A 20,677-nucleotide genomic window follows, 5' to 3' on the forward strand; every position below is an offset into this window, starting at 1 on the left:
TACCAACCCGAAATTGATTATTCTTTTTGTTTTCATGAAACTGAATGAAACATATTATCAATTTTTTTTAAAGAATACAACGACCAATCTAAACAATTTAAACTAAACTATACCTATTTCCAAAAAATACCTTAAAATTCATTAAATAATAAATATACAAAGAATAATTAAGGTTTTTTCAAAGAGGGTAGCTACTCATTCTTTAGTGCAGCTGGTTTTTGTTTTAAATCGCTGCACAGTTTTTATTTATATCTTCGTTAAACATTGCGTGTAACCCTTTTTATTTTCTCCACTTTCTAAAAGTTTTGCTTTTATAAAGTTTCGGTTTGTTTGTTTGACCATTCAATCATCATAAACTATTCATAATTCTTGGTAATTAATCCATTTATCACATTAATTACGAAATAAATCACACAAGAAAATGAAACTTAAACTATAAGTATAAATACCGCCTACTTGAAATCAACCCAACTCAAACAATTCAAAAATCTCACAAACTAAACTAAACAAATCGAAATCAAAAGAAAGCAACACCCACTCATTTGAAAATCATCGCACACCCAACATCAGTGTTATAATCATTCATCATAACGAACGCATTGACCAAATTAAACCAAAAAAAAAAAAAAAACAGTTGGAAGGAAAACAAAATTAAAGGAATATTAAGCATGATTAAAACGCAAAAACCTTTAGAAAACTCCGCCATAAAACAATGCGATAGAATCTTTGCTGTACGCGGTTTACTTAAACTAATGAAAATCATGGGCATGTGGCAATGGAAAAGGGAATACACTAATGAAAGTGAATTTCAAAAATATCAAAGATTACAAAACATACAAAGATTCTGCATACACCTGCCCATAACCTTCACCTACATCACACTCATGTGGTTGGAGGTGTTCCTAGCACCGGATTTGGATCAGGCTGGCGATGTTCTCTACATGTCATTCACCGAGTTAGCTTTAGTTGTGAAAGTTTTCAATATTTGGCACTATTCAATGAAGGCATGTAATTTCATCAATGAATTGGCTTATGGAGAGCACTTTAAGCTAATCAGAGCTGAAGAAGTGGAGCTGTGGCAACGCAAACAAAAACAGTTTCGCTATTTAATAGTAGTTTTTCTAACCTCCAGCATCTTTACGATTACGGCCGGTTCGGTGGGTGTGTTATTTAGTGATGGCCATCAGTTGCCCTTTGCCTATTGGGTTCCTTTTGAGTGGCACAAGGACAATAGAAACTATTGGATTGCCTACCTTTATAGTGTGTTTGGCATTGGGGTGACTGCTGTTACGAACGTTTGTATGGACATGATTGGTAGCTATTTTCTATTTCATACTTCGCTGTTGTATCAGCTAGTGGGTTTGCGTTTATCGCATCTGAAGGCTGCTGCGGAGGAAGATGTACTGAAGGAATTGAGGATAATTTTTAAATTTCACAAACATGTTAGGAGGTGAGTGTTAAATAAAAGTCTTTTGCATTTTGCTCACAGAGAGAAAAACTAGATCAAACAAATGATTAATTATTTGATAATGATAATTGCACTGTAATTTGAAATGTATTTTTTTCAATACCCACCATCAAAAAAGATGATTTTGTCATTCTGATTAATATTCATCGCAAACCCACAAAAGTATATATATTATGGGTCCTCGTAAGATTATAAGACGGCTCAAACGAAAGGAACTATTTCCTGAAAATTTGATAAGTTTTCTTTGGTATTGAAAATGTGGAATATCGGTCAATAATTTCACATGGCCCCCATTCAAATGTCTCCCCGGAATAATGTTTGAGCAGTCAGAATGTTGATTATTCGGAAATCCTGATTAAAATTTTGCAGAAATTATTTCTCTGAAATTATATCTTAAAGTATGGCGAAAATCAGACAACATTTGTCCCTCGTCCCCGTACAAGGTCAGATTATATAGTATAAACCAATAGGACTATTTTCCATTGGGTACTATTTTTCAGCGATTTTTGGATCAATATCTTCTCCATATTATTCAACCAGGACGTCTTGTTGGTCCTACCTGTCGGAAGCCTCTATTGGTTTTAAATGGAATACCAGTTTAAGGATTCTAAAGTCTACTATTCTTATTTAACACAATGTTAGAAGTCAAATATTGATGAAATATGCGAAGTTTTTAAAACATAGGCTCAACGCAAAAATTCCCATCCACTTCATTCTAAATATTTTTTAACAGGTATTGTAACATGTGGCCGATCGTTGGCAAGATGGAATATTATGGTTTCATGTGTTTTTCGGCAAATGTTCGCTACAAACGAATTCGGTACAGGCGTTGAGTGATGGTCTGGTTCATAATAGATAGTACCCTTTTGCTCCCACCAAATACAGAAAAATACCTTTGCGCCATGGCTTCAATGATTCGGTGCAAAAGTGATTTTCTTTTATAGCGTTCAAACATAATTTCGGACATACAAAATTGTATTTCAAGGTCTCTCAACTTCAATTCGTATGTTACTCGATTTCCCTGCTTGTGTTTTACAACAATCTTCATGGAGTATATAGCACAGACATAAACCACATATTGTTAGCATATCCTATCCATATCAAAACGGACAGAAAACAGCTATTTTCGGATTTGACATATTCGATTTTAATGAAATTTACCACACATATTCGTTAAGATTTTCTGAAAGTATATTCATATAATTTTCCATAACTATGAAACTACTCAAAGTCCTATTTCTAAGTATTTGTTTAAATTTGTATATGAATTTATATGGAAAAATTTACTTTTAATAAAGTTTTTCTTTATAACTCGAGTCTCCATCGAAATGTTTTTGCACGAATATAGTAGAGCGTTTAGGAGTCCTCATACCGTGTTCTTTATTAATTTTTAACACCGCGATCTTTGACATTTTTTTCAAAATTTACCTTTAACCTTTTGGACGTAAACAATTCTATTCACACCATTTTAAGGACAGTATCTTTGACTTTAAAACGGAGTCAAAAATTTTGCTGGTCTTTGAGTAGTTTCAAAGATATGGGCAATTATGTGTATATAATTTTAGACAATTTTTCAAATCGCAATATATTTACGTCGGAATGAGTTTTCATTAAAAAATTCACTGATACGAGGAACATATTGGAAATTGTTATGTATGTACTAACTGTCATTAAAATCGGAGACGGTAAATACGACTACTGTCCGCTTTCACATGGATTCTCCCAATATCTAAAAGTTTTAGAATAAGAAAAAAAATAAAAAATATTGATTTGAAATAATGGAGGTATATTTGAACCGATTTTAATATCAGAATTCCTAGAAATTTTAGATTTTTTAAAAAATATATCTAGAGAGGATTTTTGGCCATTATGGATCGGAATTGATTATATATAGATGGTGCCACTACTACTGTGTGGAATATCTGAAATAATTTTGGGATTCCAATAAATCTGGAGTGGATTTTAACAAATTTCTAATCTACATATGAAAACTTAGCAAGATGGTTATTCATGCAAAACATAATTTTTATATAATTTCGGAATTCTAAACCCAATTCTGGCCAACATTTTGAAATCATACTCCCTGTTTGCGAGATACAGATATTCACTTTTAGGCAGAGATCGAAAATAACTCGTCCATATACCAAAAAACCCAAATTGTGATTTATATTTTTGTGATAAAAATAAATCACTGAAAATAACAGTTATAAAATGATTTTTATTTAAATGGTTTGGTATGACCTTTATTCGTTTTTGTTGTTTTTTAATGGTTTGATGTGAGATAAACAATTCATTTGTTCTTGTTCTTAATAACTGTTACTTTCTCTTTTATTTACATACAATAATATATTATTAGTAATTTTTAACAAATTAAAATTACTAATAATATATGATAAGTATGAAGTAATGAAGTCTGAGTAACAGAAATGAGAATTCTTTTTTAAATTGTTATTAATCTTTTGATAAATTTTATATATTTAAGCGTTGATTTGCATCAAATGCATTTTTGCGATTTATTTTTCATGTTCGCAAATAAAAGTCACAAGCTTTACGAAAAAACTAAATTATAAATCACTCAGCCAGATTATTTGTGTTTGTTTCTTTTCTGTTTCTCTCAACCCCAAACCTAAAATGTTATCGAATAAATCATTATCTCAGGGATATACCACAAAAAATTATTTTTAAATGGCTGCGAATGAGAATTTACCATTGAAATGAAAGTGAACCCCTTATTTTCGGTCTCTGCTTTTAGGTTATGACTGAAAATTGTCGATGTTATCTTGATGAATCTTAAAGGTCTCTCCGTAAATGGAGACCCTGTACATATTTAATAATTTCACATACACTATTTTTTCATCAATGACAATGTTTTGTTTTCTCATTTCTTATTATTTTCTTTTAAAGAAAAATTATTTTAAAATAATCAAAGTATTTTTTTTATTAAGAATAGAAGAATTACTCTATTTTAAAATGTTTTGGTATTTTTCAAAAGCCTTCATTTTCTAGAAGGTGACCGGAGTAACTCTTAGGCCGCTCAGATGTATAATGAATGTTTTATTATTTGTGTTCCACAACTTTAATCTGCACCACAAACATCAAGAATAACTTGTAATACTATTAAATATTATTATTTGTTTTATTACTTTGTAATTTATAGAATGACCCGAGAATGTGAGACATTGGTATCATCGTATGCTCTGTCACAAATTGTTTTAAGTGCCTTTATTTTATGTTTCTGCGGTTATCGGATACAAAAGGTTAATGTTACTACTACTTATATTTGCCGCCATCCCTAACCCAAATTCAACTCATTCCCATTTATTTATTTTTTTTTGCTTTCTTCTACCAGATAAACATTTCGGAAAATCTTGGTCAATTCTATTCGATGTTACAATTTTTGTTTGTTATGATTTTGGAAATTTTTCTGCCCTGCTATTTTGCCAACGAAATAACTTGGAATTCCTCACAACTGTGTACGCAAGTTTATAGCTCTGAGTGGTTAAAATTTTCAGTACCCACTCGTAAACTTGTTTATTTGTATATGGAGTTTGTGAAGCACCCGGAAAAAGTAAAAGCTGGTAATTACTTTGATGTTGGTCTGCCAATATTTACAAAGGTTTGTTAAAAGAGTATAAATTGCCTTATATTGATGTTGTTGTTGTTGTCATTAGTCTAAATGTTTTGTTAAAAGTTGACTTTTCTTTTTATATTTTTATTATGGTTTTTGGTTTTTGAGGAAATATTGATTTAATTATTTTCCTCTTTATTTCTTTCATTCTTCTTTTATTGTAGGTGATGAATAATGCTTATTCCTTTTTTGCTCTTATAATGAATGTGGAGAAGTAAAAATGAGAGGCTGAGTATGTTTTCATATCAATTTCGAACGTTAAGAAAGTTTATTAAGTAATAAATATAATAAAAAGTTTGTATTTCGAAATGAAACATTTAAAATTTTTTTATAATTTTAAATAAATTACATCCCATATATAATGGTAATTGCGAGTATATTAATGAATACTATTTTGTTACATCCCAGCAATTAGGCTAGTAATCAAAGTAGCGCTTATAATCTCACTAATGTCAAATTATTTTCTTTTTGCTGAAGTACTGACATCCCATGTAACCTAGCATGAAGTCAATTGTCACTATAGTGTCTTTAAGTAAACTAGAGTGCAGTCAATTTAAATATTTATTTTGTACTGCACTTTAAAAAATACTTATTTTACCCACCAGAAGTAATCTATTACAATCCATTATTGGACTGTCTATGAGATGTCTTTTTAATTGTCATTTGAAGTTAATTAATACCCGTTCATGTTAAAATAACCAGTTAGGTAGCTAGTAAAGTAACTGAGTCTATGTAACCGATATGTGAATACAATGCGTCGACTAGAACTTTGGTTAACTAGTCACGTAGATAACTAGTTGTCGCACTAAATGATAGATAAAATCACTATTTTGGGACAATCTCTTGAGATGCACACAGATTGGAAACTCTGCTGTCAAAGACCTAACTCAATTTTAAAAACCTATGTATATGGTGAGAATGTATTATTAAAAAATATTATGTGGAAACAAAAACAACAGGGACATGTGGACTAACCATACTTGCTGACATGATGTGGCTGATTTAGTATGGTTCACAGATGGCTTCACATATTCAAAAATCTTTTCCCACTGGAACATATTTCTCATACCTTCAGGAGGAAATTTACTTAAGCACCATTTATTATTATCTAATTTATATCAGATTAACGATTCCTCAATGGATTCAACCTCGCATAATATTGTTACGAATTTGAATTAGCGATTTGAATTTAACGGTATGTAACGACTGCCTGCAACATTCATCATGTTTATAAACATAACCATCAGTAGAAACTTCTACTTATCAACAATGTTAATAACACGAAGTTATAAACATTGTTTGTAATGTTTATAACAGTGTTTGTAACACTAAATGTTTAAGCTGATAACATTAATATTGAAGCAGCTAAAAGCTCTAGAATTCGAATATTCGAGTTTTGTGCGTTAAGATAATTCATGAAGCTACTCGAAGAAAGATATCACTGTATATAAATAGTGGCTGCAGTTGCAGTAGTTAGTTAATTTATCATAGGCGCTGTTAGAGTTAACATAAACTGTCTTGTACATTATAAAGTGTAATTTAAGTATGTGTGTGTGTGTGTATTAAAAACACATAAAGAGTAAATAAAGAGTTGCTACAATTTTAAACTACTAAACTGCTTTTATTTGCAATCAAAAATATCCGGTTTATTTAAAGGAAAGAAACCACCGTTTTTAAAAGGTAAAAACGTAACAATATTGTAATGTGATTCATGTTTATAAGAGGTTAATTTTGATTTAAACATTTCAGTCCAAATGCTTAATACACTGTCCACTATGTTAGTATAAATTAACCGTTAATGAATTCATTATGCATTAGTTCATTGTCTTAATGGTTTAGTACTGCAAACGTATTGACTTCATTCCTTTAAGAATTTATTTTTTAAATAATTATTTTCTTGTTGAATCAATCATTCATGTTTACTTTAATTCAACTCCATTACAAAATAGCTTTCAAAATGTATTGAATTCTTAGGTAAATTTTTATTAATTAATTTTTTAAATGACTGAAAGGAAAAAAATATTAAAACTGATTAAGGAAAAATTGAATCATTCAAAGGTTGAAGGAATTCTGTTATAAATTCAATTACTTATGAATGAATTCTATTTAAATAATAGCCTTCTAATGAAGCTGACGAATTAGCTGTTGGGAATGGATTTATGAACTGAATTGCTGATATGTTTAATTCCGAATTAAGATTTTTGTGAATTCAACTCAAACTGAATTAATTAATTCGAACATTTGCCAAGAACATGGTTACTGGCTTCACAACTATTTCAAGAGGGCATGCATATAGTCAGTTCTCTTTCTGGATGATTTTCTTTTGAAATTGTTTGTCTAGAACTCTTCCTTGGAACAGTTCTAGAAAATGTTATTTAGAGTATATAAGATTCGGCACAAGTTCTGTGGATGTTATGAAAGAATCGGAAGTGGTGCCGAATTTACAAGTTTTAGAAGTTTTAATTTTAGATCAAGTTACAGCAATTCCTCGGAGTGAACATTTTTAAATATTACCTATACATTTTGAATATTTTATTTCAATATTTGCTTATCAATGTTTTGGGGATTAAAAAATGGGGGTTCCCGGATCTCTGCATAATGAATTAAAAATGGTCTTAAAAGTACATCTGCTTCAAAATTATTATTTCATAAAAATATTCTCAGATTTTCAAAAAGAAATATCAAAATGTTGTAGAATTTAAATATTGAAATTTTTCTTTTATACTGAAATCGGACTCAATTTGTTTTACGTGAAGGAAAAAATCAATTTTTAATTTCAATACACCATATTTGTTTAACAACTTTAAGCTGACTATGGATAATAACATTTATTTATGCGTACTCAGGTATTGTTTTGTAGCCAAAGTAAAATTCTTTAAACATTTTTATCACTAAAATACATGTAATAGTTTATTTATACTAAAATATAAATGGTCAACCCTTTTTTTAATTATTGTCCTGATTTAATTAGTGGTAAGGAGAGTTATTAAATAATAAAAATGTCATGTAAAAATCCACTTATCGTAATAATTACACAAAAATTATGTTAAACATAAACGTTTTTAAATGTTATAAAGACAATTTAAAACGACAGCAAATATTGAAAGTCAATCAGAAATAATCTAAACGTTAACAAGTACAAACATATAACTCAGAAAAACACTTAAAAATCATGACTAAAATTTCACCAAAAGAGTGCCAAACAATGCATCATTGCGATAAAATATCTGGAGCCCGTGTCATATTAACAATTTTAAGATGTGTTGCCTTGTGGCCCTGGCAGTGTGAATATGAGAATGAAACTAAAATGTTAATAATAGCAAAAATGCAGCATGTTCAGCGTTTTATTATACATGTACCGGCTACCCTGTTGTTTTGCTTGCTAATGTGGGTGGAGGCCTTCACTTCGTCCGACTTGGATCAGGCTGGTAATGTTCTGTACATGTCGTTGGCTTTAAGTGTTTATATAGTGAAATTGGTGAATATGGGAGTGCTGTCCAAGAAAGCCAGCTCTTTCATTTATGAACTGGAACACAATACAATGTATGATTTTCTAAGTCCCAAAGAAGCGGAAATGTGGTCGAAACATCAAAAAAGTTTTCGCAATGTTGTAATCATTTTCACTTGTGGTAGTGTTTTTTCGGGTGTCTTTGCCTTTGTGGGTGTCTTGTTCGACAGCGAATATCGTTTGGGCTTTCCCTATTGGTTGCCTTTTGAATGGCGCAATCCAGAGCGTTATTGGTATGCATATGCTTTTAATGTGACCGGTATACTGGTGTCCTGTTTGTCCAATGTCAGCTTGGATATGTTGGGTTGTTATATGATTTTTCACATTGGTCTGCTGTACAAACTGCTGGGAATGCGTTATTCTGGTATAAGGAGCGTTAAGGAAGTGCCTGCCATTAAAGAGTTTAGGAAGTTATTTCTAATGCATGCGAGTATAAAAAGGTGAGTTGAGTTATAAGTTTTAACTGTTTGCAGATATTTTCAAAGAGTATTTTTTTTTTGATTTCAGAATGACTAAAGAATGTGAAAGCTTAATTTCTCATTATGTGTTGGCTCAAATTATTTTCAGTGCCTTAATTATATGTTTCTGTGGTTATCGGCTGCAAAAGGTTAGTAACAACGATCTAAGGAATGTTTATATAGGAACTCAAGAATTAGAAGTACAACACAGAATGAATATATAGTGGGAGTAAGCAAATATGTATGTATGTTTCCAAAGGTTCTGATATGTATGGAAATCAATTCTCTATAGTGAATATATATAGGAGATTTCATGTCAAGCGAATCAACTTTTGAAATCAATGTCTTCCGATCGGTATGAAATTTGCATCCCGATAGGTAATTCAGACACAATTTTTCAATAAGATCTGTCGAGAACTCTCTGAGTTATAGGGGGTCAAAATTTGACATTTTGACCAAGCAGGTGTTTTTTCTCATCCATATCTATTGTTCTTAGCAAAATGACTCCCAAATAGTTTAGATATCTGTTTCTTCAATCTTTCGAAAAAAAATAAAAAAAATTTAAAATTTTTTTTCCGAAATCAAAAATTTTGTTTACTTTTTTTCAAAATGGGCCCTTGGCCAAAATGTCAAATTCAGAGAGTTCTCGACCGATCTTGTTAAAAAATTGTGTCTGAATTACCGATTGGGCTGCAAATTTCATCCCGATCGGAAGACATTGATTTCAAAAGTAGGTTCACTATGAAATCCCCCATATATATAAATTTCTTCATTTATCGCGTTCAATAAAAATCTTACTCCCACAATGTTTACTCTATTTTGTTCCTCAAATTAATGAATGAATTTTAATTTTTTTTTATTTTCTTTTCTTTTTTAAAGATGAACATTTTAGCCGAATTAAGCCAATTCTTTGCCATGTTACAATTTCTAAGTGTCATGATTTTGGAAATATATTTACCCTGTCATTTTGCCAACCAAATAACTATGAACTCTGCTAATTTGCTTAACAACATCTATGACTGTGAATGGTTAAAGTTTTCTACGGCAAATCGGAAATTTCTGCGTTTGTATATGGAATTTTTTAAACATCCTGAACGTCTTAGAGCTGGAAAGTTCTTTGAAGTGGGTTTACCCATATTTACTAAGGTTTGTTAAAGGATTTTAATTTTTTAATATTGTAACTTCTTTTATGAAATTATAATATTTTTAGGTGATGAACAATGCCTACAGTTATTTTGCTTTGTTGTTAAATATGGATAAATAAAGTTAAGGTTCATTTGGTTTCAAATTGTTTTATTTCAACTTTAGGTAAAAGACATAATAGATATTATGTATTATAAAATAAGTTTTCCCAGTCTTTCCTGTACAGAATCGTATACCCTTCAACAAAATTTTTGGTAAAAAAAACTCGGGTTAAAAATATTTTTCCCGAGTTTGACACATTGTAGGTGCGTATTACTATGACGTTATATACTTCGTTGGAAAGGTCATATAAATGTTTATCATGAGATATCCATTTTGTATATATTAATGATTTAGTAATCAAGGTATAGGTCAAAAAACTAGTCGTAGTTTTTTGCTTATATGTCGGCCAATTGTGAGCCCATTTTAAATAGCACCCGAATTGGAACTATATGGATATATTAATGTATGCATGTATGCATATGTGTGTAAGTTATTTGGTGGCTTCGGAAAATGGATTTCAACATGCAGACGGACACGGCTTTATCTATAACAAATTTATATTATATACCCGTACATGGTGAAGGGTATAATAATATCACTCAGACTTTATTAATTTTGGCGGCATTGAAAATTGGTACCCATTTGGAAAAGATACGAACATGGAGCAGTTTGTTCTAAGATATCAAAATGTTTCCAATTTTATTAATTTTAAACTTATGTCGATTTTTATGCCAACAAAGCGTCATATGAGGGAAGTTTTGCTTTACTTCTTTAATTTTAAAACAAGTAAGAAAGTATGGTCGGTTAAGCCCGACCATATAATACCCTACACTAAGTAAAAGAGCAAAAACATTTTTCTTTTAAAATTTCAATAATTTATATTTTTGATTGCTTTTCGGAAGGCCTTATATGGGGACTATGACCAATTATGGACCGATCACCATGAAATTAGGTCGTGTGATTTATGTCTCTATGAAACTTTACTATGTTGAATTTTGTGAGTATACCAAAATTTTTAAGCGATTTATGCACGTTAAAGTGATTTTCGGAAGCGGGTCTATATGGGAGCTATGACTAATTATGGACCGATCGTAACAAAATTTGGTGACATGAATTTTGTATATATAAAATTATTTGGAGCATTTATAAATTAAACGTTTATGCATATACAGCCAGCCAGCCAACCAGAAAGTGATTCTAAGTCGATCGATATACTTTAAGGTGGGTCTTAGACTAATATTTTTGGGCGTTACAAACATCTGCAAAAAGGCATTATACACTCCTCAATATGGTGGTGTAGGGTATAAAAAGTGCAATTGAAACACACCGATTGCTCACCAAAGCTTATGGGGAATGTTTTCCATTGGTTTCAACGTCCGAGATATGGTTTGTGCGGTTGAGAAGTGGTCATTTCACATGGAAGACAAATATCGCTCATACCAGATAAAAAAGTTTGAAGAACAAGAATTGGAAGCATTCCTCCATGAAGATTGTTGTAAAACTCAACTAGAGTTTGGAAAATCTGTGTAATTTTTTTTCATTTCTCAGGAAATGAAAATTGAAGTTGAGTAAAAAAATACAACTTGATGAAAATAACGATACTAAAAAAAATATGTGCATGATGTAGGAATCGTTTGGTATCATTAACTTATCTTAAAAAACAAATCATCGATATTTGAATTAGACTTTAAGAATGAATAATTTCTTATGTGAAACATTCAATCACAATTTTCAAATATTTGAAATTTAACTCAAACAAAATGTTTTTTATCAAATCTTACTCGAACGTTTGACATTTCTCAAGTTTTTATCAGGCCAATATTAAACTGCAGTCACGTTCAGTGCTGCCAGAACTACTGTTTATAAACCGGTTAACCGAAAAACCGGTTTTTCTTCGAAATCTCGGTTTTTTGCGAACCGGTTAATTTAAAATGTTGATTTTCGGTTAACCGGTTTATCCGGTTTTTATCACTCGGTTAACCGGTTTTTAAAATTTAGGTCTAAAATCAAGAAATCTCATGGTTTTGTGCATTTTTTATATTCATTGTATACACATTATTGGTCTTATTTGAAACCTAAACTGCTGATTTACATTACAAACCTATTTATATTGATATTTTTAAGAATTACAATGATTCTAAATAGTAGAGGACGATGAGTTTACTTAAAAACTTTTCCAGAATAAATTGCACATAATGAAACTATTAAAAGTGAAATTCCGCATAATTCTAGAAGTTAAGTTAAATCTTAATAATGATTCATTATAAACTTAGTGATGATTTTAACTAACGTTAACTTGAATTTGATGTGCGTACCTTATTTCAATCAATTTGAATTCATTAGTGTATTTTGTTCTTAAAATTTAATATTATTAATCATTTCGTTAGCTTAGTGTTACTTTTCAGAAATAATTCAATGATTTGAAATATTTTTGAAATCTGATTTGGTATTTGGTTTTATTAATTATTTGGTAAGATTTATAATGACAAATTATCACAGTTAAAAAGAAGTGCGTTTGCACCTTATATGTCCTTTTTTGGACTTGGAGCATTCTCTGTTTCATATCAGAAAGTCGAGGTGATAATAAATTTCAAAATTATCAATTAAGTATTTAATTAAAAAATTGATTTACATTTTTTGGTTGAAATATAATGAATACACCAATAATTAAAACAAGTATTATATATAGTAACATATTTATACTCAATTCCATTTGACTGAGATAATAATTTTGAAATTTTTACAAAATAAAATGGACTTAGCTCTTTTGTATATTCATAGTTATTTAATATTAACAATTCCTGACTACTAAAAACTACAAATTTTTAAAGCTGTATATACTTTATTGGACAGTTTATGTTTTCTACGCATATATGACGGTTAACCGGTTTTTTCGATGTCGGTTAACCGAAAAACCGGTTTTCCAAAAAAGGCCAATTTTCGGTTAACCGACAAACTGGTTTTTTAAAAAGTCGGTTTTCTATAAACTCTAGCCAGAACATACACAATCCTTCATTTGCCAAGCCAAGACTTTGCCAATACCAGGAAAGTAAGCATGCATTTTAAACGACATTTCCAATTATCTCAAGAACTTGAATATAAATTCCAATTCTAATAAAAATACAAGTGAAATCCATTATTTGAAAACCTAAAACACAACTTTGTGTGCAGGGTATTAAAACCTGTGGCAATAATGAAGAGTGCGCATATTTAGCCGGAAAACAAACTTTAACGTTGTAGTTTTTGTTATTTTTAACCACGATTTCTGCATCTAAATGACAAACAAGCGTAGACAAATAACAAAAAATAAAAGTGAACAAGATTGTTCATTATGTCGCTGTTAATTGTTTTCTGTGCTGGAAGTCTATTCTAACAAACTGCACGTTTTCATTTTCTATGTGTATGTAATCATGCACATACACATTTATCCTCATTTTTATGTATTTGTAAATAAACCCTGCTGTTTTAGAAGTTTGTTATTATCAACTTTGCACTAGTTGCAGTACAGGCATCTGCCAGTTGACTACAGTCAAAATTTGAACAAGCTGTATCATAATAGTGTGACTTGAGGACAAATTGGAACAAAATTAATTTCGTCAGCTCTTAAGTATTATTTTTTGCGAAATAAAAAACATCACTCAAAAATAGGCTAAGTATGAGAAATACTATGGGAACCATCAATTTCAATGGTAAAGTGGTTTACTGAATTTCGATGTGGCCGTATGGTCTGGACGCCAAGTTGAAAAAAATTACTATACGCTGTTGTCCTATAGGAGATTGAAAGTGCGAGAGATTGTGGAAACCATAGGCATCGCACATGGCTCAGTGGTTTCAATTTTGTATGATCTCTTAGGTATGAGAAAGCTTTCCGCAATATGGATGTCGCATTTGCTCACAATCGGGTGCACAAAAAGCTACATTCATGTGTAGTTTCCATGCCAAAATCCATTCTCTTTTTTCACCAGATTTAGCCCGATTGATTATTTCTTGTTTCCAAACCTGAAGAAATGTCTCGGTGGAAAGTGACTTCCAAGAAATACCTACTTTGACCTCGACAAATCTTATTTTTTGGGATAAAAATTTTGTAAACAATAAACAGATGTTATGAACAAAATCAATAATTGTGAATGAAAAGTTCATGGGAACATCACGATAGCAATTTTCCCTTCGATGGAAATGGATAGGGGTGAATAATTTTTAATACAGAAACCTGTGTTTTATTTCAAAATGCACCGATACACTAGACGATAGTGTGAGACAATTCCTAGGAACCTTTCTTAATTATGAGCATAATAAGGGCCAGGGTAATGCACATATCAAATTTGGCTGGCAACTAGGTTTTGAATAACCGATGGTGATTTTTAACTATGAATTTGTCTCTATGTGATACTAGTACTAGTTTTTTAAACATGTGCTAAGCTAGAGGTGGGTTATTTTTATACATTTCAGCCTTAGTTCATCCATAGCAAACATAACAATGTGGTATAATTTGTATTTTACAATTCCAAGCACTGGCCCCCACAGTCACAGTCATACCCATTTATTTTATGGTTTATTACAGTATGTGACCATTTAATTAAGACCCGTAACATTTTTCAATCTTACGATTTATTAATTGAAAATCTTAAGAAACATCCCCCATCAAAATAGATGGGGATTATATTGATTTGTCGTAAAACCAAAAAGTATATATATTGAAATTTTAAAAGTTTGCCATACCTTGGTCTGTATTTTAAAAAAAATATGGGGCGCACTTTTGGACCGAATGGACACGATTTTTTTTTGTTAATTAGACAACTAAATTACCAATAACATACAAAAGATTTCAGAGCAATATCAATTACGAATCCAAAAATAACCGATTTTCAATTTAAAAATACAAAAAATAGTAGATTTTTGCTGTTTTTTTTGGACAAAAAGGTGACTTAACTCTTTTTTTTATTAAAAAACAACTTTCTTTAAGAACACATAACAATTTTATGTTTTTCTATAAAGTTTCTCTACGGAGAACATTTTGGTATAAAAAACATATCCTATTTTTCGAACATGTCGGCTCTACGCCCTTCTGAAAATGACCTATTTTTTAAAAAAATTTCAAATTTGGGCCACATGTTCTAAAATCCCGAAGCTGGGATCAGAAAACGGAAAACAGATTTGGATACCCTGATGTGTTCCCTATTTATTCCTAAAATTGTAAAAAATACAATTTTTGGGATTTTTGCTCTAATTTTTAGGAATTGCGAGATTCCCTTTGACCTTTTGACAAGTTTTTTTACACTTTGATATTTAGAATGAGAAACTTAAAAAACGTTGAAAATTTCATTGAGTTTCGTTAATAAATAAAGATTTTATTACATATTAAATATTTATAGAATTTCTAAAACTAAAATTTGTATCAAAAATTTAATAGCATTGCAAATATTAGGAACAATTTGATCCACATTTATTCCAAGCAATTTTTTTTGTTTAGATAAGTTAATTTTTGATCTTCCAAGAAAATTTCAAGTCAATATCACAATTGGATTCAAAAATATGCCACTTTTAAAACTCACACTTTCAAAAATATTGCACATTTTCAGATTTTTTTTTAATTTTTTTTAATTTTTTATTCAACAACAAGTCAATGGTTCTGACTTAGTGACATTTTATACTAAAATATGAAACATTTTTTTTGAAGGACTGAATTTTAAAAGTGCCATGTTTTTGAATCCAATTGTTCCTAATATTTGCAATCCTATTAAAATGTTGGTGCATAATTTTTTGGTAATTTTTACCTGTAGATATTGATTTGAAATTAATGTCTAGTTACCTTCTAGATAAGTGTATCTATCAGGTACTTTACACTTCAGAAATCTATTTGTTACAATTACGGACTTTAATCGGTCATAATTCCCAAACTGGATACTTTACACTGATAATTGTGTGTACTTATGTGTATGTCAACCTGTCACTAGTTAAAAGACATTTTTAAACCACAAACATTGTGTTGTTATTGTAGTAGTGTATACATACATATATGTATATAGCAGTGTTTGTGAGAGTTTGTTTGTGTGAGTGTTTTTGAAGGAGTAACATAATTACAATACAAACATGCTAAAATGAACCCAAACAATTGCATGTGTACTTGACAAAGTGTTGATCTTATATGGGACTTTCCATAAGACCACAAAAATCTTTAGTTTTTCAAACAAAGTTTAAAAATCTTAACAACTGTTCTTGCTGTAAAAGTATATGATAATATTCTTTTATATGAACATCTGAATTGATTTTTGAAAACTAGAACAGTATTTCGAACTTGTATGGAAACCACTCCACAATATACCACCTTTCTTTCAAAACACTTATCCCCACACTTAAACTTAACACAAATACATTCCTTTTAAAACTTTAATAACTCACATTTTTGGTCCCTTATAAACATCATCATGGAATGCGGTAATATTTGTAGCACCACCTCCACCACCACCATCTCCTCCAGCTCCACCAAGATTTGTGCCATGCTGACCGTCTGTGGTTGGAGTTAATAGTGCTGGAGTTAGAATTATAGTTGAACCGTTTTGTTCATTAATGTTGTTTTGAGATTGCGTCATCTCCTTGGGGAATTTGTGCAATTCTAATTTGCAATGTGTTTTCAAATCTATGTCTTCTGCTACGCCACTACTGCTGTTAGAAGCATTCGGAATAATAAAGCTTTGGCTACTGCCTGAAGGATCCACAGGATGCTTGTTGGGGTTATCAGCTGTAAATAAAAGTACATACATACATAAATATATTTAAAGTCAGTGTGATGGGTGAACAAAAGAAAAAAAAGGAAAATATTTTTAAAATAGTGTTGGTGTATAAATTTAAAATGTTCAATGTTGCCAGCCAGGACTCGAAGAAATATTTTCACACAATCATGCTTATTGTTGCTGTCATCTGCTCATTTAGTTAGTCAAGCTGTTAAGCTGCTAAGAAACAGACATTGTAAAAGAAATAACAATGATTTGTAATTAAAATTAAGTTTAATCTGTAGTTTAATTGTTTATATGGCAACTAAAAAACAAAGGTTCAACAAAGTTATCTGAATTAATTCCCACTTTTCACTTGCATTCATTTTCTACGCCTAGTCAAATATCAATAATTATTTCAACTGTTGTCCTGCTGACATTTTATCAAATTAATCAGCCCAATTATGAATACAAAATTACCCGGGAGTTTGTTCTCCGGGAATTTTTGCCCATTGAATTTGAATAGGAAAAATGGGAAAAGGGAAAAAACTCCCGGGAAATTTTTATTCATAATTGGGCTGAATAAGAAAGTTTGGGGAATTAATCAGGTCTTTTATAGGGATATTATTAAAAATACTGCAGGCACAGTCTACTCGTAAACACTGATTTCTCCTGCAGACACCATTTTACTTAAATTTTTCCCAATGTCAGTACGATGAAATAAACAGCTTGTCCATAATCCCAGAAATGTTTTAGCATTGATATTTAATAAATTTTTAGGTTACTGTAACCATTTATATAGTGTTACAAGTTTTTTAACTATATTATAGTCACAGTAACCATTTACATGATTGTGGTAACCATAATATGGTTAACTTACGATTCATATGATTGTCTCAACCATATATATGGTTACAGTAAACATATATATGTTTGTGGCAATCATATTTATGATGAATAATTTTATCATAATATGTTGTTCTCAGATTATGATAAGCCTTAAGCCGAGAGCACCATAATATGATAAGTCCTTCATCATATAAATGGTTGTCACAAACATATATATGTTTACTGTAACCATATATATGGTTGATACAATCATGTGAATCGTAAATTAACCATATTATGGTTACCACAATCATGTAAATGGTTACTGTGACTATAATATAGTTAAAAAACTTGTAACAATATTGAAATGGTTACAGTAACCATGCCCAACTATATTTTTTCTCTGCGTGCATAATAACGTTTTTATTTCTTTTCATAAAAAAATTTTTTATACCAAAACGTTATTGACACGTTTTTCTAAATCCTGGTTTTAACCGGTTTATCCATAAAACGTTTGTTTACAAAAATCATTATTTTCAAAACAATTTTCTTTGAAAAAAAATACCAGAATCCTGATTTTAACACAACCGTTCTTTAAATAAAAACGTTTTGGTAAAAAAATGTTTCTTTTCATTTCTTTATAAAAACGGATTTTTAGCAACGTCCTCAACAACAGCTTTTTTAAATCCCGGTTTTCGCAAGAATGTTTTTGACAACCTGTTTTTTTAAACCCGGATTTTACGAAAAACCGTTTTTTCCATAACAACGTTTGTCTTTTTCGCAAGAATGTTTTCGGTACCGTTTTTTTTTGTTTATAGTTATTGAACTTTATACTGTAAACAACAAAATTTTTTTTGATTCGAAAATGTCGAATTTTGTGCCAACGCACAGTGGGGTCAAATGCCACTTTATTACGGATTTATTAATATCTCAACAACAATAATAGCGACACTCGCAAAATTTGACGTGGGTAGCCCTTAGACCAATCCGCATATTGTAACATGATTTTAGGGATATAGGAGGGGGAAGTCAATTACCCACCATATAAAATAATTATTAACTCTGCTATATCTATAGAACTACAATAGTTATGCATACTAAATTTGCTGCTGGTAACTCTAAAAACAAACTACACGTTCTGCCAAAATCGAAAGGGTATACGATGGTGGAATCTGGTTCCTCCCATACAAATGAATTATTAATTCTCCTATATCTATAAAACTACATCAGTGAGACACACTAAATTTATGCATGTTATTGATAAAAAAAACTATCATATTGTTTTAAGATGATATCATTATATTAACTAGTAATGGGAGGTTGAATAATAGAGATCTTTCCCAACCACTGACTCTAAAAGACTTGCAAAGTTTAAATGCACTGCTTTGAAATTTATACAACACAATATTTGAAATGAGACAATATAAAAACTACAGACCTGAACGTGAGTGAACTGGCTCCCAATAAAAAACTTTAAAATTCTCGCGATCGCGCTCACTAACATGATTTTTTTATTAAGCTAAATTGCCTGCTACCGGACGACTTCGTATTAACTTCGCAACAAGAAAAAACTTCGAATTAATCACAAAATAAAACTTTTAAACAAGCATATACAAGCGTGAGTGCATGAGAGTTGATTTGTTAAAATTCCGCGTGCTATTCATTCACGATTAGAAAACTAAACAAAAATAAAGAAAAGTAATTGGTAAAAGTTTATTATTGTTTATCTTATTATAATACAAGAATATAGCCACGTCCTGGCCTGACTCACACGTAATTATTAATCACAACACGTGCACATCTCTTATAAAACAAACAAAAAACAATGACAATAACAACAACGACAGCAATAAAACGTTTATCATAATCGCAAAGTGCTTTTTGATGGTAGACTTAAAGGGTGAAGCTTTTACTAATTTACATATAACTTATGTGGCGCAGCGATGCGCAACCTAATTTTTTCTGAAACAAAGCCTAACTGTCCAGGCTTTTAAATTATATTAAATTCTGTGCCCAGCTGAGCCCAGCTAATAACTTTATGTCCATTTGAACTGACAAAATCCATTTTTTTTTTGCACTTCCAATATAAGAACTAATATCAAAGCCACTTCCACAAATAATTCAAATTTAAATTTAACCAAAACATATCAATAAATACCTGAACTTGATGGTTGCATAATTAGATTTGTTAATTTTTTTAAATTACCTATCACAAATAGTATTTATTTGCGCAATTTTTTATTTTTTTTTATAAATTTTTTAGGTTTTTTTCTCACAATATGTAATTTCAACACGTGACTATAAAAATACCTTTTAATATTTCACATTAATTTTTTGCCTGCTGATGTAGAATTTTGTGCTCTTTAAGCTGGCACTTTCATTTTTCACGATACTTGAAATTTGTTTTTTCAATTAATCCGCAAAATTAGTATGATTGGCCCCTCTGTGCAACGGGAAGTTTTGCTTTACTTCTTTAATTTGAAAAAAAAGCGATTGCTCACCAAAGCTTAATGTGTTCCAATGAGCGACAGATGGTTTTTACGGTTCAGAAGTGATGATTTTGGAAGACAAAGATCGCCTAGGACAGCCAAACAAGTTGGATGACCAAGAATTTTTTTGATGATTTTGTATGTCTGAAATACTGCTTGAAAAGAAAATCATTATTGAACCGAAACATTAGTTGCGACGAAACATGTTTCCATTACGATAATCCAAAGCGTAAGAGATCGTACGCTTCGGCCAACAAGCCGACTCGACACCAAAGGCAAATATCCATGGTGCTAAGGTAATGCTCTGTATTTGGTGGGAGCAAAAGGGTCATATCTATTATGAGCTGCTTAACAAACAATCACAAGGAACCTTTAACGAACGCAACTGGTCCTTTTGAAGCGA

General features: G+C 30.7%; 3 protein-coding genes across 3 annotated transcripts in view; 2 read left to right on the forward strand and 1 right to left on the reverse strand.

The window, feature by feature from the left end:
• Nha2 (Na[+]/H[+] hydrogen antiporter 2) overlaps positions 1-20,677 on the reverse strand; it is a 140,591-nt gene that overhangs the window by 61,776 nt on the left and 58,138 nt on the right. The window contains exon 3 of the mRNA XM_065516188.1: positions 16,647-16,986. Within this exon, the coding sequence (XP_065372260.1) occupies positions 16,647-16,986 (340 nt within the window). The remainder of the gene's footprint in view (positions 1-16,646; positions 16,987-20,677) is intronic.
• LOC135948924 (odorant receptor 94a-like) lies at positions 669-5,314 on the forward strand. The gene is made up of 4 exons (XM_065498374.1): positions 669-1,450; positions 4,626-4,725; positions 4,818-5,084; positions 5,261-5,314. Exons 1-4 carry the CDS (start codon positions 669-671, stop codon positions 5,312-5,314), a joined length of 1,203 nt encoding a protein of 400 aa, XP_065354446.1.
• LOC135948925 (odorant receptor 94b-like) lies at positions 8,269-10,326 on the forward strand. The gene is made up of 4 exons (XM_065498375.1): positions 8,269-9,044; positions 9,112-9,211; positions 9,942-10,208; positions 10,273-10,326. Exons 1-4 carry the CDS (start codon positions 8,269-8,271, stop codon positions 10,324-10,326), a joined length of 1,197 nt encoding a protein of 398 aa, XP_065354447.1.

Source organism: Calliphora vicina, chromosome 1, assembly GCF_958450345.1.
Source record: "Calliphora vicina chromosome 1, idCalVici1.1, whole genome shotgun sequence".
Taxonomy (NCBI): Eukaryota; Metazoa; Arthropoda; class Insecta; order Diptera; family Calliphoridae; genus Calliphora; species Calliphora vicina.